This window comes from Eretmochelys imbricata, chromosome 24 (assembly GCF_965152235.1).
Source record: "Eretmochelys imbricata isolate rEreImb1 chromosome 24, rEreImb1.hap1, whole genome shotgun sequence".
Lineage (NCBI taxonomy): Eukaryota > Metazoa > Chordata > Testudines > Cheloniidae > Eretmochelys > Eretmochelys imbricata.
The window spans coordinates 3694205-3721996 of NC_135595.1; the positions used below are offsets into that span (position 1 = coordinate 3694205).

Below are 27792 nucleotides of genomic sequence, written 5' to 3' on the forward strand. Positions count from 1 at the left end.
TTCCTGAGCATTTGGCCTCACCTACAATATAATACAAAAGGTATTCTTCCCACAGCTACATCTCTTTAAATACATTATACAAGCTAAAGATCTGGCCTAAATCGGCATAACTCCATTAACTTCAATAGAGCTGTGCCAGGTGATACCGGTTGAGGATCTGGGCTGGAAATTCTATATACACACACACACACACAAATTCTGCAGAGCACCGGGACATTACAATTTCCCCAGCCTCACTGAACTTATTTCTTGTAGCAGGCATGGCAAGGGCTCTCAATACAGCTTCACATTAGTGATTCCAATTCATGCTTCACAGGGTGCAACTGGAGGGGAATATCCTGACCCAGGATTCAGATCATTAAGAGCAGCCCACCAAAGCCACTACCCCCGCAAGTGTGGGAAGTCACTGGAAGGTTCAAAACTTCTTCTTGATTCTCTCTATTCTGCCGGTTTGCATTTCCCTCAGCCAGGACAAACTTTGGCTGGTCAGTTTCACTTTTGTTTCTAGTCACTTTGACTCTTTGACTCACTGGGCTCCCCTGGTATAAAATAAAACAATTGGTAATAGTCATCTTCCTCAGGATGACGCGAGACCTGGGTCTGGGCTCTTATACAACTCAGTCACCAAAACTTAGAACATCAAATTCCAGTGCCATTCCCTGCCCCTTAGATACCTCCCCGAAGAGTAGGGGCTGACTCTCCTCTCACAGCTGTGTAAAACTAGGATAAGTAACTTGGAGCTCAGTTGATTTACATCAACAGAGTATTTGGTCCAGTTGACTTCAGTGGAGTTACTCCTGATTTACACTAGCATTAGGGTGAGTTACATCCTACATCTGTCCTGCTTAGCTATATTTTAAAGCTATAAATAAGCTATTAAGCAAATTAACCCACAATACCTGTTGCTTATACAGTTAAATCTCTGCACATCTCTGCGTGCAAACTGCACAGGAGTGTTGAACCCGTTGAAATTAACAAAATAAAATACCCCCAAACCAACCATCTTTCCACATCAAACCTTCTCAAACAACCTTTCCCAATGAAAGAAAAGTTCCGGTATCTGTTCTCTGCTCCCTCTGTGTATTTGTTTTCAATGAGCCTTCACGGTTTGGCCTGGGACTGCATGATACGAATGAAGGAGGGTGGTGAAACACTGGAATGCGTTACCTAGGGAGGTGGTGCAATCCCCTTCCTTAGAAGTTTTTAAGGTCAGGCTTGACAAAGCCCTGGCTGGGATGATTTAGTTGGGATTGGTCCTGCTCTGGGCAGGGGGTTGAACTAGATGGCCTCCAGAGGTCCCTTCCAACTCTGTTATTCTATGATTCTAAGACAGTCTTATTGTGATATTTCCGCTCTGAGCGCAAGGAGGAAACCCCCCCCAAGTCTTGTGCATCCAAGCAGCTCGGATCAAAGCTGTGCTTATCTGCACAGGTGGAGGTCTGTCCATCAGCAAGGAGCTCGCTCCAAGAGGAAAAGGTCTTTAAGGAAAGGAAGATGGTGTCCTGCCGCGAGGGGCTGCGGAAGCTAGGAATACAGATGCCCAGGATTAGGTGAAGATGAGCGCACCATTTGAGGACGCCTGGGTCTGGAAGGGGCTTCTTGAACCTACAAGAAAACCAACCACCTTGAATGTATTTCAGTAACAGGAAATCACATTACATACACAAACCGGGATAAGAATTTTCATAAGGAAATTAGCCACATCGAAAATCAAGCACTGATGGGGAATGACCAGAACAGTGTTTGGATGGGAGATGAGCCCAGCAGATCCGTGAAAAGGAAACTGGAGCTGAGGTGCAGCAGGTGGGGACCCTAGCCCTGAATTTTAACAAAGATGTTCATTGGTATCTAGCGGCAAGCAGGTGATGCAAGACTGATGATTCTGTTCTTGCGTCATTCACTATATAATTAGCAGGCTGTTCAGCAATGCTTTTGAAGCCAAAGGCAGACCCCTGCTGCGAGCGTTAGCCTACATTAGCTGGCTTGCCTGGAGGAAGGGACAGAGCCCTGGAGAACAGGCTGCAGGGAATAGCAGCTTCTGAGGTTCCTTCGACAGAACAGGGTCAGACTGAGTCAGCACCGGCTGTGCGCGAGCAGACCCGCCTCGCGCTGCTTTGAAATGGAGCAGCAGCCGGAGGGGAGCCGCTGTCAGCGGAGCGAGTGGAAGCTGCTCATGCCCAGCAGTGGAAGAATTAGGCCCCAGACAGGAGAAATAAACATATGGGGCCAGCTCTTCAGCTGGCATAAGTCAACATGTACTGCATCTATTTATACCAGGTAAGAATCTGAGCCCACTGAAACCAGGGTGACAGCAGATGTAATGGAATTACAGCTGGTTTACACCAGCAGGGAATTTGGCCCACACCTATATGGAATTTTCCTCTTTCTTTCCCTTTGAGGAGCTGGAGGAGGGGTAAACACTCCCTCCCTCTCACCACCACAGGGAATGAGGTCACAGGGAGGAATCCAGCATTTTGCCCTGAAGTTAGTGGCCATTCTTAGCTCTGGTGCGGGAGGGAACATTCAGCTGCTGGTAGGGCTCATTGTCCCTCGAGCACCACAGGGATTCAATGTGGCAGGATCGGAGCAGCACACCCGTTACCTCCATGTAGATGGTCGAGATCAAGGACGGATTGATTTTCTTCTTCTTAACAGAAGAAGGCTGTGAAGCAGAGTGACATGGTTGGTTATGGCATCCATAAGCCAAGCAATAAATCCCAGCTTCCCTGCGATGCTCTGGCAAGGACGTGCGAACGTTTGTTACTCAGCAATCAATCTGCCTCGCTATTCGTCGAGCCATCAGGGAACGAGGGCTGCAAAGGGCTTTGACCCTTATTCCACCAAGAAGGGTAACACTCCAAAGGGACAGGAGCTTAAATAGCACAGTTCATGCCCCTGTTGGATGGGGCTGCAGGGTGTAGAATGGCAAAGCAAAGCCAGACATGCAAAGGGCCAGATCCTGCCAAGAGCTGAGTGCTTCCCCTGGGACCCCTTCAAGGCTGGTGGAGATCTGTATGCCAAGTCCACCAAACAGCTGCGTGCTCACCTCATACTCAACTCCTGTTCTGCCACCTCCACACACAGGACTGGCTAAGGGGCCATGTTATCAATAGCTACGTAGCTGCTGCTGCGGGGCCATCCGGGGATTGCATGTGGACAAAACGATCCCTCCACCACTGATGGGCAGACCCTGAGCTGGGCGTTGTGTGTTAGGCTCTGGGATTTTCAAAAGCACCTACGTGACGTAGGAACAGGACTCCCATCGACTGGCAGTGGGACCTAGCCAAACCGTCAAGGTTAGAGGATGGGGTGAAATCCTGGCTCCATTGACTTCAGAAGGGGCAGGACTTCACCATTAATGTCAGTAGCACAAGTCCCAGTGGGGACCATCAAAGTCATTAGGTGCCTTTGAAAATGTTGCCCTCCAACCTTTACAACTTGGATTTTCAAATGGGCCTAAGTCAATGGAAGTTTGGGCCGGATTTTCAAAGGTATTTAGGAGCCTAAAAATGCAGATGGGATTTTCAAAAGCTTAGACACCTACTAGCCACCTATCTGTATCATTAGTACCTAAATACCTTTTGAAAAATCTCACCGCAGGTGTCTAACTCCCTTAGGGCCCTTTGTAAACCACAGCCTAAAGGTGCAAATCATGCAATGCTCCAGTCCAGGTCAACAATGTGTAACACACACCTGCCTGCTGACCTTTAATGGCCCCTTCAAACCTCTTTTGTATAACGAACTCACCCTATTTGCCCGCTCCATTTCAGGGGGCCTCCTACAACGTGCCTGACCCCTTATGCTTAACAATCCACCCCAAACTGTATTTAGCTTGCACACTGATGGGCATCCCCAGACCTGCTCCTGAAGAGGCGCTCGGCAGCTCATCTCTTCCACCAGTGGAGGTTGGTCCAATAAAAGAGATGGCCTCCCCCGCCCCATCTCATATATCCTGGGACCGATGGGGCTACAACAACGCTGCCAACTCCCATTAACATGGATGGGAAATCCTGCCACGCCCCTTGAAAGTTTACCCCTCACACATTAGCGGGCCCAGCTACGTAGGATGAAAACCTTTTCAGAACCCAATACGGCTATTCACTGTGGCTTGCCCAGATATGGCTACCACCATAGCAAGACATACTCACCCTCTGGACAGCAGCATACACCGTGAAGTCTGCTGCCTGGGGAAAATCAAGACAATCAACATCAGTGAAGAGCAAATGATGGACAAAGGGCCCAGCTCCCAGCTGGCATAGGTCAGCATAGTTCTATTGACTTCAGCAGAGCTATGCAAAACGTACACCTGCCGAGGACCTGACCCAATGATCCTTGTACTAATAATAATGTAGTGCTTCTGGTCGTTAGGTCTCAGAACACTTCACTCACCCAGTGTGTCAGCTGGAGAGCCGAGATTCAAGACTAGGTATCCCAGTGACTAGCACAAACCACTAGAATACAGCCCTTTATCAGGGGCTGTTCAAGGAAAGAATTACAGTTAGATTAGAACTTGAACAGAGCAAAAATGTTATGGATTGAAGGTAATCAATGGTTATCAATGGTTCACTATCAGAATTGGACAGGGGGCCGACAGGGGCCAGTCCTGGGCCTGGTACTATTCAATATTTTCCTTAGTGATTTGGATAAGGGAGTGGAGAGCACGCTTATAAAATCTGCAGATGACCAAGCAGGGAGGAGCCTATGAAAGGTTAAAAAGCTAGGCAGGATTAGTCTTGAGAAAAGAAGGGACCTGATAAGTCTTCAAATCTGTTAAGGGCTGTTATAGAGAGGACGGGGTCAATGGTTCTCTATGTCCAATGAAGGTAGGCCAAGTAGTAAAGGGCTTAAACGGCAGCAAGAGAGATTCCAGTCTCTAGCTCATAGAACTATCCTGAAGGTATTTTATGGAACAGTGATATGAGGAACCTACAGGTCTACACCTGTGAGATATTTCCCTTAAGTAGTTAGTGTAAGGCTTGGAGGCCTCTGAGCCTGAGCATAAGGGAGTTACCCAGAGTTACTGGGGAACTGATAACATTGTGTTTAGGGGATCTGGGGAGTAAAGTGAGATCAGGGAACCCGAGGAATAGGAACAGAAACCAGCTGTGGATGTTTGAGGGTAGGAACATTCAGGTGAGTGCGATCATTGTGCATGTCCAGGTTCCCAGCCAGACATTGAACTTCATTCTGTTGTGCTGATACTGGGACTAGAAACCTTTCAAACCTCAAATCTAATCAGTGATCAGCTGGAAATTCTTAAATCAATATAATCAATAACCATTCAGCAAATCAGGCAACAGGTTAGCTAGTAGGAAAAACTTTCTGAACTCTCAGGGGAATTGAGCTCTGGAATAGGTTTCCGAAGGAGGTTGTGGAATCCACTGTCACTGGAGGTTTTTCAGAAGAGGTTGGACAAGGGATGGTCTCAGGTTACTTGGTCCAGCCTCAGTGCAGGAGGCTGGACTTGATGGCTTCTCAAGGGCCCTTCCAGCATGGCATTGCTATGATTCTTCAAGAACCATTGGCCAGATCCTCAGCTAGTGTAAATTGTTAATGGAGCAATGTCAGTTTACACCAATAGAGGATCTGGTCCCACAGGCCTAAGAGGTGTCTCCTTTCATCCATATGTCTGCATAGGGAGTAGCTTGATGTAAAACAAAACCTATGGTTTGAAAGTAGCAGAGTGAACCTGGGTTGGGAGGACCACTGGGCGCTTACTTTCAGGTTGCAGTTGATCTCAGCGTAGATGGTGTTTCCTACAGTTCTTCCCTGTGCATTTCCATTCTGTACAGGGGGAAAAAAAAACAACCAGGTTGGTTTAAATATCTTAGTCATGGGAAAAAAAATAAGGGACTTAATTTCCTTCCTGTCTCTTCAATCAGGATCACTGGCTCAACTGCTGAGAGAATAAAATTCAACCATCCTTTGGGGCCAGATCCAAGGTGCAATGAAATTAACAGGAACCATTCCACCCACTTCAATGAGCTCTGACTCAGGTAGCTAGAGGATGTTGGACCCATGAATGACAACCAGCGCTGGGGGACTGCAAAGAAGAAGTCACGCCAAAAAAACTTGATCAGCTTTTTTTAAAACAGATACAAGAGAAGTGGATGGCGAGAATGTGGCAGAATTAATCTCTTTGGGGTTTCATAAAGCATTGGATCCCATCTCTCCTTAAAGAGAAACTCACAAAGCTAAGACATACAGTGTGAAGAGGCCAGAGGGGACTCAAGTCATGAGAACCTTTCCACAGACAAACATGCCCTCCAGAACACAAGGTTCAGTCTGGCCATTCCCCCTGGGGAGGGGCAGCTTCATCACCTACAGCTTGTTTGGAACGAAGCAGCACATTTACTTATTTGGTCAGGCCTTCAGCGATCACTCTTACAAATCTGTGGTCACCTAGAACATCTCAGTGACAGCAGGGATAGAGCTCAGAGTCCCCGTCGTTGAAACCTGAGCTAAAGGGAAATCCCCATTAGCAAATAGCAGTACAGGGCCTATGACACACGGGTGAGTTCTGATTCCAGTCAGTAGAGGACAGTGGTGCATATACACATTAACCAACAATGTTACCTCTGTTTTTATGCTGCTTTTATACATTAAATATCTGTACTTTTATTTTGAAAAACCCCATTGCTCATCTGACAGTAGCTCCACTTATCCAAGAAATGCACAGAAGTGAAATGTAACAAAACAGGAAAGACAAGACGAATACAGGGAAAGTATTTTAAGTCTGCGGCAGGCTCCAAAAGAGTGAGATGAAATGAGATCCAGGGGGCAGCAGAGGATCTGAAAGGGAGCAGCTATGCTCTAAACTGGCCAGAAGGTGGCAGCAGGTGGTTATGAATGAATCCTGCATGTTGATAGACGTTCCATTGACCTATCTGGAAAATATATTTCTTATTTCAAATCTTACAAGCGTATTTCTATAGCACTTCTATCCTGCAGGACTGAAAAGCTATGTTTACACTATACACAGGGTTTACTTCCCACACCACTGCAAGGCAGCCCCCTCTGGGGTGGAGCGTGGCATTTGAAACTTCAGGAAATTATAGTCACCCCAACTGGATACACAGTCCAGTGAAAATTGCACTGGAGTGGGAATCAGGAGACCCAGGTTTCATGCTCAGCTTTGACCCTGAACAAGTCACTTCCCCCACTCTGTGCCTCAGTTTCCCCATACATAAAATGGGGGTAATTATGTTGACCTGACTTCATAAAAGTGCTTTGTAATCCACAGGTAAAAGGCAGCACCAAAAGTGCTAAGTTACGTATGGTGCCAGGATGCTCCATATTCTTTACAGAAATATGCTTAGGATATGAATATGACATAATTAAGATAAATTTTATGCAAGTTTCAGAGGGGTAGCCATGTTAGTCTGTTTCAGCAAAAACAACGAGGAGTCTTGTGGCACCTTAAAGACTAACAAATTTATCAGAGCATAAGCTTTCATGGGTTATGACCCACTTCTTCAGATGTATGGAGTGAAAATTACATTAGGCAGGCATAAATATACAGCACAAGAAAAGATGGGAGTTGCCTTACCAAGTGGGAGGGCCAATGATTCAATCAGGGTGGCTTGTCCCATTGACATTTTCTTGTGTCCCAAGACTCGTTTTATGCAAGATGGCTCATGTAAGATATCATTGGAAAGGTTATAATTTACTGAATGCGATTATACAATTTGTATGCATGTAACATTTCTCTATCTGGAGTTAGGAATATTAACTATGTAACAATTATAACTGTGGTTATACTTGGAGACGCCCACCAGACAATAAGCAATCAGCCTTAATGGGCTATTAGGAAAAAGACACTGGGTCTTCAAAGATGTGGATCCCCATCTTCCAGGAGTTCCTTCCTTTGGACATTGCAAATAAACCTGGTTTCATGGTTGCTTTGACACTGCAAGATCAGGTGATCATGTCATCTGGTAAAAAGTGACTTGGATACTGTTGGTACTTTTCCACTGGAAACAAAGGCTTCCCACCTTACGTAAATTCTATTTACGGCTGGGAATTAAGGCAAACAGGACTCTTCTCCATTGCCTTCCTGCTCAAGAAGAAAGGCTGCTGAAAGTATCTGAAGAGACTAAGGAACTGAGCTGAGGGAAAGGCAAGGGCTGAGTCCAGACTAAGACAGGGGTCCAGTCTGTAAAGAGAAATAACTGGAACTCTAAGCTCCAGGAACTCTGCAACTTTCCTAAAAGGACATTTAGGGTGAGAAATTACTTCTTGAAACCTATCTCTTTAAGATCTTAAGCTCACTTTGCGTGTTTTGTTTTATTTGGTCAGTAATCTCTTATAATCACTTACGGTGTATAAACTATAAAAGGTAAATTGTAAGCTCATAAATTCACCCCCTCCCTCAATGTGGAGGAAGATATGCACAGCTTCCCTCCCCCCAGATATGAATTGCAGAAACTGGATTTTGGAACTTATTCCAAAAATCCAGTTTGTGCAATTCATATCTGGGGAGAGGGAGGAAAGCTGTTTGTGCAATTTATATTGGGGGGGAAGGGGGAGGGAAGCTGTGCATATCTTTCTCCACATTGAGGGAGGGGGTGGATTTATGAGCTTACGTTGTATAGATTTCTCTACAGAGAAAGACAATATTATTCTGGGTGTACTTTCCAGGGGGGAGCTGCACTTGAGTCCTGGGCAATTTCCTAGCTGAGTCTTCTCATAGAGAGCTGTTTGCAGACGGTGTGATTCTACAGCTTGTGCACCCCTACCTGTGTATGGCGCTGCCAGAGAGCCTAATTCAGCAAAACAGAGAGAGGGAGCCCAGGCTAGTGGAGCAGGCAGGCTCAGTGAAATCCCAGTACATCAGGTGGCATCCTGGACGGGGGATCCAACCTGCCACACGTATTATTACGTGGGGCTTTCTAGGGCATTAGCTCAGAAGTCTCTGTTCTCCTTGTGCTTGTGTTGAGACAGAGATGCTCAATGACAGCGAAAGGTGACACATTCAAAGCCAATAAAAGGAACTAGTTTTTCCAATTAATGCATAATTATACTGTGGAACTCACTCCCACAGGATGTCATTGAGGCCAAGAAGCTGGTAAGAGTCAAAGAGGGTTGGCAGACATTTATATGGAGAACAAGGATATTCAGAGTTATAAAAATTAATGCAAACAGAACTTTGGAAGGGATAAAAACCTCACTCTTCAGGGCTTAAACCAATCTCGGACTATTAGTGATGAAAATGAGGCCTTCCTTGATAGCAAGTTATCCCACCCCTGCCTAGAGAAGGGTTCTTTCCTCTTTCAGAGGCATCTGGTGCTGGCCACTTTCGCAGAGGTGATACTGGACCAGACAGGCCTGGGTCTGATCCAGTCTGGCAATTCCCATGTTCCTAAGGATGGTTTTCTATCTGATCTAGGTGGGAAGGCTGTCGGGGATATCCGGTCTTTCTGCCAAAGCAGGGTGGCACTCCATGAGACTCACTCTCTGCGAAAGATTTCAGCCTTTGCCATCATTAAGCCAGGTGAGCTGTAACAGCACTGATCTGGCCTTGCCTACAAAGGCGGAAAACAAAGGGATTCCCTCGGGACTCACAGCATGTCTTCTGGTGCAGGAGTCCTCCACTTCCTCGTAGAGGGTGAGGGGTGGGTCACCGTCTTTGCAGGAACCTTTGAAGAGACAGAACAAAGCGACTTGTGCAAGAGACCCCCATCACATCCCATTCTCACAGGGTGAAAGTTACCCCAGGCAAAGCCCTCTGCTCAGGGTTGCCCAGGGTGCGGGCAGCTTGCCACTAACAGATCACCCTCAGCCCTGATGTTTCCTAGAGCCACCTACCCTGGTCCCAGAGCCACCTACCCTGGTCCCAGTGATATTTCCTCTAAGACTCTTGGCCTCCTACCCCAGGGTCTGGCTGCAGTGCAGTAAATCAGGACGAGTGTGTAAAAAAAAAAAAATCTATAGACACGAGGCAGTTTCAGGGGGTTACTATGGGTTTACAGGGCCAGTGTCTGATTCATAGATTTTCAGTCCAGAATGGAGTCAGAGGACCAGTGTGACCATCTAGCCTGACCTCCAGCGTAACACAAGTGTCAGCAGGGATGACTGACGGTGCAGAGACAGCTCTCCGCCATCCGTATGTGGTCTCATGTTAACCTGCTTTCATGACCTGAAGGTGACGTTCCTCTACTGGATGAGCATCCTTTTACCACTTACTTCGCTTCTTCCGATGCTTGCAGAGGAAGATGACGGTGAGCGTCGTGAGCAGAAGCAGCAGCCCCAGCCCTGCAGCAACAATTGCCCACAGTGGGACTTTCTGAAAAAAGTCTGTAAGAGAGAAAGGTGAAAAGCCGAGTTCTCGTTACACTGCAGAATGCCAGAGCCTTTCCTGACCCTTATTCTCCACCCTACTTTATAGCATTTTTATGATGGGTTAGTTAATGGGCAGTAGATGCTTTGGTAAATGATAGACTAATTGTCACAAAGCCCAACAGACTGCTGAGAAATATTGCCAACCGCTGGTATTCAATAAAGTCATGAGTTTGGGTTACAAAATCCATGTTGTTGGGTTTTTTTTTTATTTTGCCCTCTGGCTTCCAATCCTTTCGCGTTCACTTGGGTCATATTTTCAGGTTTGTCTCCTACACCCATTGATGGCTAGAAACTTACTTTTTTAAAAAATGAAAGCTGAGGGTCTCACCTTGTCGCCTGACTCTAGGAGTTGGGGCTTTATTGAAAATGCTTAAGGTCATAAGACTTGCAACAAAATCACAAGAGCTTGCAACACCAGCCTACGGCAGATAACCATCCGTAACGCCTTCTACAGAGATGCTCAAACACATACCACTCAGATCCTTAGCATGCTACTGGCCACGTGCAGCAGCAAGGCTGTCCAAGCTGATCACCGGGGCCCAATTCAGAGCCTTTTAGCAAAAAATAAAACAAAAACAAAAACCACCAAAATTTTTAAATAAAAAAAACAAACCAACAAAATAGACGTTTTGACATCAGCCTATTTACTCACTCAAAATACTCCCTACTGTGTTTTACACAGGCCAGGTTCCTCCAGGTAAGATGACCATTTCTTCATCAGCCCTACAACTCTCTTGCTCAGAGGGAGTCAGGAGTTTTATAAAGGGTTTTCCTACCCAGAGTTCATTGCAGAGAAAGGAAGTCCCTCCCCTGTTTCTCTGGATGATTGCTGGTTTGGCTGGCCAATCAGTTCTCTTTCCCTCACTTCTAGTTCTATAGGGACATCACCCACTACAATACTTGCGACTAGAGTGGGTCACAAATGTTTCATTCAAAAGGTTTGACCAAAAAAAAGTCATTTTTTGAAAAAAACACCATAGATTTCAGTGAAATTTCATCAAAAGGCTTCATTTTTCCTCTTATGTCAAAACATGCCATTTTCAGAATGAAATGTTTGGCTTTTCATTCTGAAACACATTTCTGCTATTTTTTTTAAAAGTTGAAAAGGTCAAATAGGAACACAATGTTCTCATCTGATTGAAATGAAATGTTTTGATCGACATAAAATGCAACTTTTAAAATTTTAATTTCATTTGGGAGGAAACTTTCAATTGTGTTTTGTTTTGTTCCACGGGGGCTTTGTAGGTGCGACTGCAATCATCATTATAGCAAAGAGGCACTTCCTGAAGAGCTCATAATCAAGAGGAATAACAGCAAGTCTGTTCCCTTGAACAGCACCACTGGTTTTCCTGAGGTCTGCCACCCTACTACTTAACCAGCTCAACCCTCCTTCACAGGGACTGGGAGCGCTGACATCTGAAATGGCAGGCGTTTCCCTGCCTATCCCTTTACTAGGATGAGCTATTTGAATCATAGAATCATAGAATCATAGAATATCAGGGTTGGAAGGGACCCCTGAAGGTCATCTAGTCCAACCCCCTGCTCGAAGCAGGACCAATTCCCAGTTAAATCATCCCAGCCAGGGCTTTGTCAAGCCTGACCTTAAAAACTTCCAAGGAAGGAGATTCCACCACCTCCCTAGGCAACGCATTCCAGTGTTTCACCACCCTCTTAGTGAAAAAGTTTTTCCTAATATCCAATCTAAACCTCCCCCACTGCAACTTGAAGCCATTACTCCTCGTTCTGTCATCTGCTACCATTGAGAACAGTCTAGAGCCATCCTCTTTGGAACCCCCTTTCAGGTAGTTGAAAGCAGCTATCAAATCCCCCCTCATTCTTCTCTTCTGCAGGCTAAACAATCCCAGCTCCCTCAGCCTCTCCTCATAAGTCATGTGTTCTAGACCCCTAATCATTTTTGTTGCCTAGAATCCTAGAATCCCAGCAATGTCGGGCTGGAAGGAACATTGAGAGGTCATAAAATCCAGCCCCCTGCGTTGAGGCAGGACCAAATAAATCCAGACCAGCCCTGACAGGATTTTGTCCAGCCTGTTCTTAAAAACCTCCAGTGATGGGGATTTCGCAACTCCCTGGAAGCCTGTTCCAGAGCTTATCTACCCTTAGAGCTAGAAAGTGTCTCCTAATATCTAACCTAAACCTCCCCTGCTGCAGATTAAGCCCATTGTTTCTTGTCCTATGGAGAACAATTGATCACAGACCTCTTTATAACAGCCCTTCACATATTTAAAGACTGCTGTCAGTCCCCCCTCCCCCTCCATCTTTTCTCAAGACTAAATGAGCCCGGTGTTTTTTAATCTTTCCTCACAGGTCTGGTTTTTTTAATCTTTTGTCATTTTTGTTGCTCTCCTCTGAACTCTCTGCAATTTGTCCCCATCTTTCTTAAAATGTGGTGCCCAGACCAGCCCACAGGACTCCAGCTGAGGCCTCACCAATGATCAGAAGAGTGGGACAATTACCTCTCGTGTCTTACATACTACGCTCCTGTTAATACACTCCAGAATGATATTAGCTCTTTTGGTAACGGCATCACATTGTTGATTCATTCCATTTGTGATCCACTGTAACCCCCAGATCCTTTTCCCTAGCCAGTGGTTTTACTTGCAAACATGTATAGACCACGTGCCCCTTGCACTGGGAACAGAAGGTAGTGTGAGGTTTGTGGTGGGTCTTAAATCCCGCAGGAGGAACTTCCATGGGCTTGGACCAGCCCCAAAAACCTGTTGCCTTCGCAGACGAGCTTTACCCTGTTCTAAACTGTTTCGCACACAGGCCCCTCTGTGCTGGGGTTTGGGAGCTGGATTTACACAGGCTTCTTTGAAAATCCCAATCCTGGATAAAGGGCTGGTCAAAAATTTTCCTTCACGTGTGTTTTGACCGAAAATTGCTTTTTTTTTTTTTTGGTTATATAAAATATTTTCATGAAGAGCATCTGCTTCCGATGGAAAATTTTGAGTTTTGTGTGGAAAAAAACCCAAAATCAAAAAATATGGGCCTTGGCCAAAAATGTTTGGGTTTTGGTTTATTGATGAATGTTTTGTGGAAAATTGAGACTGAAACAATTTTTGTTATTTTGTGTAAATTTTCTCCGTGTTCGGGGAGGGGGGAGAAATGTTTCCCAGAGAGCTCTACCTATCCCAAAATCTGTACCTCACTTCCCAGCTGCCCCATGTGAAGGTGGGCAAGTCACATCACTGCTCTGTGCCTCAGTTTCCCCATTTGTAAGATGAGGGTGATGATACTGCCCTCTTTTGTGAAGTGCTTGGAAATTTACAGCTGAAACATGCTATATAAGAGCTATTAGTCAAAGAGAGCAAGATCCGCACTAGTGGGAACACACGAGTATCACTGAAACCTATGCGACTAGCCACCAGAGCTCTGGCTGCTCCCAGACCCAGAGGCCCATGCATTTCAAACGCTAAGTTGCAGAAGACAATAAATCCACACATATATTTACCTGTGGCTGGGGAGTTGCACAATGGTTTGACATCTACAGTGTCTGCTTCCCAGCTGGCTCGGTTACTAGCATTACATCGGTAGAAGACGTCACCGCTGTCTGCATTAATCACTACGTGCAGCAGGGATTGGTAGCCAGGGAGCTGACGGTCCCTGTCAGACAGGATCCGGGACATGCCTTGGGACCAGCTGTAGCTGACTGTGTCAGCACCAGGCACCGAGCAGGACAGGGTAATGTTGCACTGGCCAAGCTCCTGGTGGGCAGAGAGCACCGTGAGGTTTGGCTGCTGGACTCGGTCTGAAAGGAGAGACCCTGGTGAGAGATGCTGAGGAAGGTGGCTGCCGTCAGTGACACACACTGGGGAAAACGTGATCTTTGCTACTCACCAAACACAGAGACATGGAACTTTGTGATGTTGACTCGGCCTCCTCCAGGGTCAACTTCCAAGGTATAGAGGCCACTGTCTGACTTGTTAACGGGATCGATCTGCAGTGAGAGGTTCTCATGGTGGAAAGTGACTCTGTTGATAAACTGTGGGGCTGACCCAAGGTCATGGGGTTCCTTTTTATTAAATGTTACAAGCCGATACGTCTCTGTTGAGTCTAGTGCGACCTTCCAGGTGATTTCTGCCCAATGCTCCGGCAATTTCACTGGCTGTAACTGGACGGATTCCCCTGCAATTGTGGCCACTTCCATTTCTTTGCAACCTGGAGGTTAAAAAATACAAAGAGCAGGTGAGTGAAGGGTTAACTGGGTCCCAAGCTTGTCAGGGAAACATGGGCTAAAACAGGATCACTTCCTGGCCTGGCTCAGGTGGGTGGAATTTAGTGCTTGTGAACGGTGCTGAACTGATCAGCTTGGAGTCCTCTATTAAACCACAGAGCAGCTGCATCAGCACTGACCTGCACCCGGGTGGGGTCAGCCCCAATGGCCAGTTCAATCCTTGCTCCACCCCACTTTTCACTGTCACGGGCAAAGGGGTTTCCACCACGTCCCTGGGGACGCTGATCCACAACCCCATCCATTCCACTGTCTCACGCTTCTTGGAGAGGTGGAATGGGTTTGTGGCTAAGGCACTGAGCCAGGCCTCAGGACACCTGGGTTCAGTGTGACCAGCTCAGCCACAGATTCCAGGGGTGACCTGGGGCAAGTCGCTTCACGTATCTGTGCTTCAGTTTCCCTCCTAAAAGTGGGGCTACTCTTTCCTTCCAATCTCTGTCTTGTCTATTTAAAGTGTAAGGTCTATGGAGCAGGGACTGCGTATGTGCAGCATCCCACATGTTAATAACCCCTGGCTCTTATCAGTACATCTCAACGTGCTTTCCAAAGGAGGTCAGTTTCATTAGCCCCATTTTACAGCTGGGGAAACTGAGGCATGGGGAAGGGAAGTGGCTTGCCCAGGGTCACTCAGCAGGAGAGCTAGAAATAAGCACTCAGGTCTGCTGAATACCAGCCCAATGTTCTATCCACTCAGCCACACATGATGGCCCCTGGGGACTACCAGAATATCATCACTGATACTCCTGGCTAGACGTTCAGTCTCCCTGGCTCATCCGGGCCCTGGAGTCTTTCTTCAGTCGGTCACCAAGGTTGGGAAATGAGCTTTCATTCATTAGCATTTAGATGACAGTGCCAAGCGGGATGGTCTTACGGACTGTAGCTTGGACCCCTTTCCACCAGAAGCTGCACGGAGCCCCACGCTCTCTTTTCACACCAGCCCCGGAGCAGCCCCTAGGTGCTAGCAGCTCCTGCAAAGCGTCAAACTGAAAAGCTCTTGAAAAATAACCCCCAAGAGCGTGAGTATTTTCTGCTCATCTGCCTTTTCCTGTGTGTGGTGAAGTAGGTGCCATTGTCTCCGAGCCAGCAGCGCAGGTAAGCTGCTCTAGGGACCCTCAGAGGAGGGACAGGCGTGTGCAAATGGGGCTGTTAAACAGCTTCCCTCTTTCCCCTCACAGCTGCTGTCAGGGGGAAGTAGAGGAAGCCGCTGGGGTGAGCAGGATTCCTGGGACCGGAGCTTCCTCACTCGGGCAGATCATTGGCCCATCAAGCCCAGCCTCCCTCTTCCAGCAGCACCCACCAAGGTGCAGGGCAGAAGCTGCTGTGCCCGGTGCGAGGACAGCGCCGTTGTTACAGACGCTTTCCTCCTAGACCCACTTCCCGTGGCGCAGGCAGCCACAGCAGGACACAGAGGGCCTGAGTCTCATTCACACCGAGGCCCCTTTACGCTGCCTGAGAGCGTAAATAAGATTCTGGTCTTCAGTCCTCAGTTGTGCTCAGTTTCTATTTGGCTCAGCTGTGGGGGCAGGTGGATACGTGGGATCCTTCCACTCTGCTTATCTTGGGCATCCCAGAGACTGGAACGGTCCCTGGTGTAACTTAGACCAGCTTCAGGGCTGCTCTAACTTACCCTGTGCCACCAAGCATCTGTTGGAGCTTTGTGGGCTCTGCCCCACCCCCTCCTGCACCTGGCATGCCCCTTTCCCGGTCCTCCCTGACACACTCCTTACACTGGCTTTACTCACTCAAGACTTCCCCTGAAAGAGGGAGAACCCTCAGCTGCCCGTTTCCAGCAGACTCATGGTGGCTTAGTCACATAGAGGACTGAGCCTCCCATACAGCAGCCTAGCAAGGGGTCTACGTGGAAGTGAGGTCTCACTTCAACCCACAGGACCCAGGGCTGGCCACTGTACAGCGAATCGCACACTTAGCCACTGCCTCGAACCGGCCGGGCTTAGAATAACACTGTGGTCTGTGCTAACACCTTTGTGAGTCTTCTGCTCAGCAGACAGCCTGAGCTGCATTTAACTCACAGGTTGAGTGTCTCCCTGAGACAGCATTCTCCAAAACAGAGTGGAGTCAGTGTCAGCTTTAACACTAGAGTTGCCAATTGGGGTTGAAGGTATTCCTGGGGTTGGACATTTTTCTTGAAGGTTTCACCACATGACAATCTTTAATTAAAGATTAATCTTGAATTCCTGAAGACTCCAGGACAATCCTATTGGCAGCCCCCTGCCCTCTCTTCCCCACACACTTTTACATAAATAGCCACAAGGACAAGGTTGAATTACATGAACACAATCAAAAGAAAGAAGCTAGAATAAGTATTGTCCCATGCTCAGTATGACACCAAAACTTAGGTTTACTCTTTAAGAAACTGAATATTGTAATAAATAAGAACCAGTTTTTCATAACAGGGCTTTTCATCCATTGATCTCAAAGCACTTTGCAAAAGTGGGTCAGCGTCATTATCCTCATTTTACAGGTGGGGAAATTGAGGCACAGAGCAGGGAAGTGACTGACAGTATGCATCATTGTGGAGCTGGGAACAGAACCTGGAAGGGGGGAAGTGGGGCAGATCCCTAGCTGGTGTCAATCAGAAAACACATCCGCATTGCAGGCAACGGAGCTATGTCAGTTTACACCAGATGAAGATCTGCTCTCACTCGCTCCCACTCCACAGCCCTATCCATGGATAGCACACAGCTATGGGCCTGTTGCTCATTTACCCTAAGGCCACTTTACTCCCCTCTGCCAGAGTAAAGCAGCCTTAAAAGGGGAGCGACTGTAATTTACATCTACTTACGGCCCCTTTAACGTGGCCAGCATGTTATAAAGAGACCTTCGTGAAAATGAAACTCGGGCCCTACATATTTAGCTCTTTTAATCTCTCCTCACAAATGAGCTTTTCTGGCCCCTGGATAATTTGTGCTGCTTGTCTGTGAATTCCCTTCAGTTTGTAAACTCCCCTGTACTGAATGATCCAACACTGAACCGCATATTCTAGCAACCGAGCAACACACAATCACCTCTCCATTCCATGACCTGATACTTCTGCATATGCATCCCCAAAGCACATCAGCTTGCTTGCCCCTTGCTGCGCCTGTCTCATTCACTGCTGATGTGTCTTGTGACACTGGCAGACCAGGTGCCAGCCCATGCCCTAGGCCTCCCTGAACACTGACAAATGCAGAGCAGGAAACTCGCCTGGCTCACCTGTGTGTTAATGTTATTACCATCGATAGCAGAGTCAGAAGAATGTGTCCAGACTTTATGGAATGCTTGTAGGACGCAGCATGTATTAATCCTACTTATAATATCTGTCTCCCATGCCATAAGGTGATGTTCAATGTTTGCTCTGTAACTCTAAGTTTGCTGAGACTGTAGATCCCCCACAGTCAGGAGAGAAACAATATTAAGTGTCAACTGCTCGTTTACCACAAGCAGGGTTCTCTCCTCCCCACCACCACAAGGTCTACAGACATCAGACAAACCACTGTGGATAAAAGCCTTTGTTAATTTTGCTTCCCCCACACCCCTGAAGAGGAGACGTGTGCAAGCCCACACGTCCCATCACAGTTTGAACGCTGGGGGAAGGGAGTAAAAATGCCTGTTTAGAAGAAATTGATCTCTTTATGCTGTCAGGACTCTGAGCAGCAAAGATTCCTACACATAAATGAGAGATCCGCCGAGCTGCTTGGCTTGGGTTAGCCCTAAAGGACGTACAAGTTTGCTTATTGCAGACGCTTCTATTACCCTTTGTGTATGTTCACCTGCTTTAGCCTTGTCAATAACTCTCATTTCTTTTGCCTAGTTAGCAAACCTTTAGTTAGGTTGTTACAAGGTTGGTTACACGCGTTGTCTTTGGGTTGACCTAGGGTAAGTGACTGGTCATTACCTGAATACTGCTGTGACTTTTAGTGTAAGAGACCAGACCACTCATCACAGAGGTAGGTGTGCCTGTGTGGCAAGATAGTTCAGAGTGCCCAAGGGGACCGTCTGGGGCTCCCTATTAAGGTTGCTCTAGGGCCTGAGGAGTTGACATGTGTTACTTGGTTGGTGAAATCTAAGTATAGAACCCACAACCAGTTGGTGTTTGTGCCCTGGTTCTTTACAGTCTGCCCTGAAGTTAGCATTGACGGTCGTGAGCCACTCCAGACAGCGTGACAAGTATCACCTGTGGGTTTCTTTCAGCCAGTACAGCTTTCCAGAGTCCTCTTTCCACTGCAGAAGAGAGATGTATTTCAGTCCTATGGGTCCTATCCCATGTCAGGTTCTGCTCGAACCCTGTACTCAGGTGGCATTTTCCTGACTGCAGGGAGTCACTCCGGAGGTGCAGAAGTCAACACTAATGGAGTTCAATGCAGGATTTGTGCCACTTACAAAGAAAAAAATACCCAAATACCCACTGGAGAAAGGGGATAGACAAGACTGGGAGCTTTCAGGGGCAGGGTCTGTCTTTTTTAAAAATCTTTTCATACAGTACAACAGGGCCCCAATCCTGGAGGTTTCAGAGGAACTAAATAGCTCATTGCCTGGAGTCGGACTAGAATACTTTGACAAATGTGCTAAGACAGGGTAACTCGCAGTGAAAGACAGGGTAACTAGCAGCATTGCCAGCTCTTGGAATTTTTCATGAAACTCATGATAGTTAGTGTTTTCCTTCAAGCCCCAGCTCCCGGAATCATGTGATTAGGTGAGAATCCCCCCTTCCAGTTTGCAAAAAATAGAAGTTTCTAGCAGAGTTGGTTGGGAATTTTGCAACAAGACATTTTCCCATTTAAAAAAATGTCACTTTGTCAAATCCATTCTGTTCACGGGAAAGTGGCGGTTTTGACAAATTTCTCAATTTGAAAAAGTAAGATTTTTACATTGTTGCACCCTATTTTGACAAAATGAAACATTTTGGTTCCCTGGTTCAAAAAAACTTTTTGTTTCAAAACTTAAGGTAATTATAGTATAAAAATTGGTCAAAATTGAAAATAAAACATTTCAAAGCTATCAGAACAAAGCATTCTGATTGACCCAAACCAACTTTCTTGTTTTGGTTTGCTGTTTGCAAAAACTTTCAAGATTTTGACTTTTTGTCGTGGGTCGAATTTGGCAAATAGTTTTGGTCAAAAAGGGGGGGGAAAGTTGAAAGCGTCAAACTGGTTCATTGAGGCATTTTCAAAATGAAATTTACCTTGATTTTCTTTCTTTTTTTTAAAAGAGCAAAACACCCAAAAACTAAACGGGGAAAAATATTTTGTTTTGCATCAACCCATAAGAACATAAGAATGGCCCTACTGGGTCAGACCAAAGGTCCAGCTAGCCCAGTATCCTGTCTTCTGACAGTGGTCCATGCCAGGTGCCCCAGAGGGAATGAACAGAACAGGGAACCATCAAGTGATCCATCCCCTGTCTCCCATTCCCAGCTTCTGGCAAACAGAGGCTAGGGACACCATCCCTGCCCATCCTGGCTAACAGCCTCCATGAGTTTATCTAGTTCTTTTTTTAACCCTGTTATGGTCTTGGCCTTCACAACATCCTCTGGCAAGGAGTTCCACAGGTTGACTGTGCGTTGGGTGAAGAAATACTTCACTTTATTTGTTTTAAACCTGCTGCCTATTCATTTCATTTTGTGTCCCCTAGTTCTTGTTTTATGAGAAGGAGTAAACAACACTTCCTTATCTAGTTTCTCTACACCAGTCATAATTTTATAGACCTCAATCATACCTAGAATCATAGACTTTAAGGTAAGAAGGGACCATTATGATCATCTAGTCTGACCTCCTGCACAGCACAGGCCACCGAATCTCACCTACCCACTCCTGTAACAAACCCCTAACCTGTGTCTGAGCTATTGAAGTCCTCAAATCGTGGTTTAAAGACTTCAGGGTGCAGAGCATCCTGCAGCAAGTGACCCATGCCCCACGCTCCAGAGGAAGGCGAAAACTCCCCAGGGCCTCTTCCAATCTGCCCTGGAGGAAAATTCCTTCCCGACCCCAAATATGGTGATCAGCTAGACCCTGAGCATGTGGGCAAGACTCACCAGCCAGACACCCAGGAAAGAATTCTCTGTAGTAATTCAGATCCCACCCGATCTAATATCACATCACAGGCCATTGGGCATATTTACTGCTAATAGTCAAAGATCAATTAATTGCCACAATTAGGCTACCCCATCATAGCATCTCTTCCACAAACTTATCAAACTTAGTCTTGAAGCCAGATATGTCTTTTGCCCCCACTGCTCCCCTTGGAAGGCTGTTCCAGAACTTCACTCCTCCGATGGTTAGAAACTTTCATCTAATTTCAAGTCTAAACTTCCTGATAGCCAGTTTATATCCATTTGTTCTTGTGTCCACATTGGTACTGAGCTTAAATAATTCCTCTCCTCCCTGGTATTTATGCCTAAGATATATTTATAGAGAGCAATCGTATCTCCCCTCAGCTTTCTTTTGTTTAGGCTAAACAAGCCAAGCTCCTTGAGTCTCCTTTCATAAGACAGGTTTTCCATTCCCCGGAACATCCTAGTAGCCCTTCTCTGTACCTGTTCCAGTTTGAGTTCATCCTTCTTAAACATGGGAGACCAGAACTGCACACGGTCTTCCAGATGAGGTCTCACCAGTGCCTTGTATAACAGTGCTAACACCTCCTTATCTCCACTGGAAATACCTCGCCTGATGCATCCCAAGACCGCATTAGCTTTTTTCACGGCCATATCACATTGGCGGCTCATAGTCATCCTGTGAACAACCAATACTCTGAGGTCCTTCTCCTCCTCTGTTACTTCCAAGTGATGTGCCCCAGCTTATAACAAAAATTCTTGTTATTAATCCCTAAATGCATGACCTTGCACTTCTCACTATTAAATTTCATCCTATTTCTATTACTCCAGTTTACTAAGTTTCAGAGTAACAGCCGTGTTAGTCTGTATTCGCAAAAAAAAAGGAGTACTTGTGGCACCTTAGAGACTAACCAATTTATTTGAGCATAAGCTTTCGTGAGCTACAGCTCACTTCATCGGATGCATACCAGTTTACTAGGTCATCCAGATCTTCCTGTATGACATCCCGGTCCTTCTCTGTATTGGCAATACCTCCCAGCTTTGTGTCATCCGCAAACTTTATTAGCACATTCCCGCTTTTTGTTCCAAGGTCAGTAATAAAAAGATTAAATAAGATTGGTCCCAAAACCGATCCCTGAGGAACTCCACTGGTAACCTCCTTCCAGTCTGACAGTTCACCTTTCAGTATGACCTGTTGTAGTCTCCCCTTTAACCAGTTCCTTATCCATCTTTCAATTTTCACATTGATCCCCATCTTTTCCAATTTAGCTAATAATTCCCCATGTGGAACCGTATCAAATGCCTAGCTGAAATCAAGGTAAATTAGATCCACTGTGTTTCCTTTGTCTAAAAAATCTGTTACCTTCTCAAACGAGATCAGATTGGTTTGGAATGATCTACCTTTTGTAAAACCATGTTGTATTTTGTCCCAGTTACCACTGACCTCAATTTCCTTAACTACTTTTGCCTTCAAATTTTTTTCCAAGACCATGCATACTACAGATGGCAAACTAACAGGCCTGTAGTTACCCGGATCACTTTTTTTCCCTTTCTTAAAAATAGGAACTATGTTAGCAATTCTCCAGTCATATGGTATAATCCCTGAGTTTACAGATTCATTAAAAATTCTTGCTAATGGGCTTGCAATTTCATGTACCACCCCTTAGCCGTCTCTTTGCCAAGCTGAAAAGTCCCAGTCTTATTAATCTCTCCTCATACGGAAGCCGTTCCATACCCCTAAACATGTTTGTTGTGCTTTTCTGAACCTTTTCCAATTTCAATATATCCTTTTTGAGATGGGGCGACCACATCTGCACACAGTAGTTAAGATGTGGGCGTACCATGGATTTATACAGAGCAGGGATCGGCAACCTTTGGCACGCGGCCCGTCAAGGAAATCCACTGGCGAGCCGGGCCGGTTTGTTTACCGGCAGCGTCCGCAGGTTCGGCCGATCGCAGCTCCCACTGGCCGCGTTCGCCGCTCTCCTACCGCCCAGCTCTGAAGGCAGCGGCATCACCAGCAGTGCAGAAGTAAGGGTGGCAGTACCACGACCCCCCCTACAATAACCTGGCGACCCTCCCGCAACCCCATTTTGCGTCAGGATCCCCACAGTTACAACACCATGAAATTTCAGATTGAAATATCTGAAATCATGAACTTTACGTTTTAAAAAATCCTATGTCTGTGAAATTGACCAGAATGGACCGTGAATTTGGTAGGGCCCTATCGATGGGAAGAATCAGTGAGATTCAGACCCAGGCTGGATGTGATGATCTGCAGAGTTGAAGGTGATGCTTAGGTTACAGGCCTGATTGACAAGGGGGAAATGGCTGCTATCCACAATGACTGAGAAAGAAAGGAAGGACGGGGAAGATGAATTTCTTCAACGCCACTGGACCCCTGGATTTAAAGGGATATTCCCAATTGTTAGACACGACAATCTGAGACCCTCTTTGCTGCCACTTTAAGAAACCTTCTTGTATTGTCCACAATTCTATTGATCATTGTTCGTAAGGAAACCCAGTACTAACGACATTTAGTGGGTTAGGATTCTTGTTAACACCCTAGATATATTAGCTGCATTTCTCCAGGTTGAACATTTATCTTCTGCCCAAATTTCACAGGGGAGACCAGGGTTTCTCAAATTGGGGGTCCTGACCCAAAAGGGAGTTGCAAGGGAGAGTCGCAAGATTATTTGGGGGGGGGGGTCACAGTATTGCCACCCTTACTTCTGCGCTGCCTGAAAAGCTCGGCAGAGAGCGAGGGCTGCTGACCAAGGCCCCAGCTCCGAAGGGAGCCGCACAGAAGAAAGGGAGGCCATACCCTACCGTGCCGTCCCTACTTCTGCGCTGCTTCTGGCGGCAGCCCTGCCTTCAGAGCTGGGCTCCTGGCCAGGAACTGCAGCTTTCCCGCCGTCCAGCTCTGAAGGCAGGGCCGCCACCAGCAGCAGCGCAGAAGTAAGGGTAGCCGTACCGTGACCCCTCCCTACAATAACCTTGTGACCCCCCCCACAACTCCTTTCTGGGTCAGGGCCCCTACAATTACAACACCGTGAAATTTCAGATTTAAATAGCTGAAATCATGAAATTTACGATTTTTTTAAATCTTCTGACCGTGAAATTGACCAAAATGGACTGTGAATTTGGTAGGGCCCTACCCATGGGGCCACCCTAACCCAACCCGTTGCTGTTTAATTGCCACTTGTGTGATGGTGTGAACAGCCAGGCCATGGGAATTCAGTTTTCAAGTAAGGTTCTGTTCTAATCTTTTGCCAGATCCTCTGTTAATCCTGACTGCTTCCATAAGGGCTCATCACCTGAGGAAGGGCTGCCTTGCCAGGCTATAGTTAACCCTTTCCAATCATGGCTTTTTAGAAACATGTCCTGTTTCTGGGACTGAACAGTTCTTTTTTAGATTTATTTCTCCTCTTCCCCCCCCCCCCCCGCCACATACACACTCACATACACACCAGATTAAAGACAGTGGATCAGATCTTCAGCTGGTGTAAATTGGCATAGCACGGCTGGCTGCAATGGATTAACAGCTGCTGAGGATCACACCCAGCCTGATTTGCTTCTCACTGAAACCAGTGTGAATCGGGAACAACCCCTGGGAAGTCGGACTAGTGCAAAACTGGTGGAAATGAGAGGAGAATTGAGCCTCCGTGCCCTGTGTATGTATAATACGTACCGTATGTATAGTAGGTACCATATGGACTGGACACAACTAACCATTGTAACCGCAAGATCTTATCTTTGCAGTCTTGCTCCCTTTCCTCGATTACCCTATTCTTCTTCTCCCTCGTGTTGTGTCTAATATTTTAAGGGCCAGATCCTCAGCGGGTGTCAGTCGACACAGCTCCATGGAAATCCCTCAGGTGATTTCAGTTGGCCGCAGCTGAGGCTCTCCACTTTAGTAACTAAACTCTTTGGCTCAGAGGAGGTAAGGCATTTTGATTTGCCTGCACAGCCCCAAGCGTGCACCCTGGTGCAGAAAAAGTAATAGACACACATTACAGAGACACTGGGCTGAATTCTGCTCCTATTTACGCCGATGTAAATCCAATGCAACATTCACACTGGTGTTACTGGGAGCAGGAATTGGCTGACAGGGTGTTGTTTAAACCACATCTGTTCACTCGAACCATTTGCCAAATCCTCTGCTAATCCAGGCCCTGATCTGATGGAAGGACTATCGAACAGGCTTCCACAGAACTGATTCAGCAGGGGTAATGCAAGCTCGCCCCATGCTCCCCCACAGACCTGCCCTAAAGGGATCAGCCTGAAGCAGTGAGAGGGATGGTGGAGTTTGCAGGCTCTCTTGGGTCCCTCTACGAGGACTGCGGCACAACCCTGTGATGTGGACTCTGAGAAATGGGCTGCTCACCAAGCAGCTTCCAGCTGATGATACCTGTCCGTCATTACAGACCTGCCGGATCTGAACCAGGGAAAGGTTCTGCGGTCCCATACCAGCCTGCTACGCCACCCAGTCTTCAGAGATCAGCCCACTTTGGAGCCATGCCTGCAGCCTATCTTTTGCCAGCCCACCCACCCAAATCACCCCAGAGTATAAAGCACTGGCCGCAGCTTGCTATTGAAGTAAATCGGCATTATCCCAGATGGGTAAACAGTGCCCTAGGAGCCTACAGACAGCCTCGTTTCAAGGGGGAGCTAGAACACAAAGCAGAATTTTCCAAAAATGTTGCAACACAAATAGACTCAGAGTAAAATTTTCCAAAGCATTCAAGTGAGTTAGGAACCTAGGTCCCATTTTCAAAAGTGATTTAGGCACTTAGGGCCATATCTCCAAAATATTTAGGCACCTAAAGATACAGCTAGGTACCACGATGACTTTGAAAGTCCCCCTAGGTATGTAACTCCCAGAGGTGCTGAGATGCCCTAGTGGGATTTTCAAAAGCACCTAAGTGCCTATGTGAGTTAGGTGCCAGGGTGATTTTGAAAATTCTTCTAGGCACCTCTCTGCATCTTTAGGCACCTAAACAGCTTTGAAAATCTGGTCCTTACGTCTTATGGAAAGCCAGTGGGATTTAGGTGCTTTTGAAAACGTTCCCCTCAGCAGCCATGACACAAAATGATGTGCAGAGCCCCAGGTGAGCTTACAGCATGATACGAATCAGCCTGAATTTTAAGAGTGAGGGGCTATCTCTGATGTCTCTGTTTGTGGGTGCCCGACTCGAGAGCCCTCAAAGGGAGCTGGGTTTCAGAGGATGCTTGCACAGGACAGATCCCTTGAAGGCCTCTAGAAATTGAAACATCCCAATCACTCGTCACTTGGGAAGATTTAGGCCAGTGACTTTATCACGAGCGTTGTCCCTAGAGTTTAAGAAAGTTGTTCTCTCTGTGCAATTCAGGTCGGTTATTCCACTGCAGAGCTGTTTCAATGGTGTGAAACCCCAAGCGCAAACAACTCGCCAAACTCAACTCGCAGTTTTGAATGATCCTGGATGCACCTTCTGATTAGCTGCTGTTTGCAAACATTCAGGTAACTTTTTTTCTATATACGTGTTTGCAAATGGTACGTTTCAAGCCCACGGCAGAGCTTAGCTAAACCAAGAGGCCAGATTCTCCCCGCATGTAAATCGGCATCATTCCACTGAAGTAAATACAGCTATGCTGATTTACCCTATCTGAGGACACGCTTCTGGAATTGTTATAGATGTATAATAGATTCTCTCTCTATCACCCTTGAGAATGGGGTTAAAGTCAACACCCACAATTTGCTCTTTGCCCGGGTGCTGCTCTGTAATTATCCCCATGGTTCATTGCAGTGCTATAAAGAAAATTAAGATGCAAAGGGCCAGTTTTTTGCCTGCACTCCCGTTCCCTTTGCACTGCTCCATCATCTAGCTAAAAGACCAGACCCTCTTCCCCCTCACCGTCCATTTCCCCCCTCCTGCTCTGGGGCTGAGGGAGGGGAGCCGTGCCTTTGGCCCTTGACTGTTCTGCTGAGGTGCCAACAAGGGGAGATAACCAGACTCAGCTTCAGTGGCTGTTTTGTCCGTTTGGGACTGAGACCCCCCTCCCCCCCCAAACTTATTGCATGGCCACCAAGCTGGCAACCTCAAGGTGAAGAGTTCTGCAGCCTACAACTGAGCTCTTGAGCCATTTAGCCCCCCCTCCTGTCTGTGGCACAGACTTGGTGACATGACTGGTGAATTAACAGGGTTCCCTCGAACCTGTTGTAAAAATTAACACCGCGTACCTCCACCATGTACCACACAGAAAAGCAGCAGGCACAAGGAGACCCTCATGATCTGGTTCCAGAAGAGAGAATCAGCTGCACCGGTCGCTGTTAATAGCTGGAATATTTCATGTTACCCTCCCTGCTCTTGACACTCCAAGATGACAGAGGAGGCGAATTTCTGACAGCAAGCGACAGAAAAGAGACTCCTTCAAGACTGTCGGTCAATGACTTCCTCTGCTCCGTGTGGTTTCTCTGCAGCGAGTCCTGTCATTTCACAACAGAACAGTGACCGCTCTGCTCATAAAAGCCTACGCGCCATATCCTCCCGGCTTCCTTTAAAAGCCCCCAGCACAAACGCTAGCAACCAAACCGAGCCGTGCTAATTGCAAGTGCTTTGCTGCTTGACGCTTCCAATCCAGGCAGAGTTTGCAAGAGAAGTGACTAAAAAAAACTTCGGGAGCAGCAATGGGGAAGAACTAGTTCCAGTAGGAGGGGAGATGTGACTTGCGAAGGGTTGGGGAAGAAAGCACTTCTCATTGTAACAGGGTTTTTCGGTTGCAAACCCCAAAATACTTTACCAAGAAAGCTCCTTTTATGTATTTATTTCAGTTTTTACTTCCCTGTAATAGAAGAGTGTGATACTCTGGGCTCCCATAACTATCTTAAAATACACATATCATTTATAAACAGACCGAAGATCAAATGAAATAACCCAGTGACAGCATCGGTAATAACACGAAATTAATTTACCTGCCCAGAATCTCCACCACTGATAGCGATCCCTCATCCTCTTATGGGCAAGATGGGTCTTCCAGCGTGGTTTGAAGGCTGACAAATTCAGGCTGTTATAGACTCAGTTTCCAAAGGCTCAGGACCCAAGGTAAGTAGCATTTTCCTATTTTACAGATGGGGAAACTGAGGCACAGAGAAGGGCAGAGACTTGAC

At 46.7% G+C, this 27792-nt stretch overlaps 1 protein-coding gene across 3 annotated transcripts; it reads right to left on the reverse strand.

Moving 5' to 3' along the window:
- LOC144279499 (natural killer cell receptor 2B4-like) lies at positions 1–27056 on the reverse strand. 3 transcript variants are annotated; one of them, XM_077841030.1, is made up of 9 exons: positions 26866–27056; positions 14200–14520; positions 13814–14110; positions 10186–10296; positions 9565–9638; positions 5719–5784; positions 4149–4184; positions 2603–2662; positions 1–1605 (listed from the first exon to the last, which is right to left on the reverse strand). In XM_077841030.1, the coding sequence occupies exons 1-9, from the start codon at positions 26912–26914 to the stop codon at positions 1525–1527; spliced, it is 1095 nt and encodes a 364-aa protein (XP_077697156.1). In that variant the 5' UTR covers positions 26915–27056; the 3' UTR covers positions 1–1524. The 3 variants fall into 3 exon arrangements, with proteins under 3 accessions (XP_077697156.1, XP_077697157.1, XP_077697155.1); XM_077841031.1 differs by lacking the exon at positions 2603–2662; XM_077841029.1 differs by having other exon boundaries at positions 1–2662.
- Between the last annotated feature and the right edge of the window lie 736 nt (positions 27057–27792).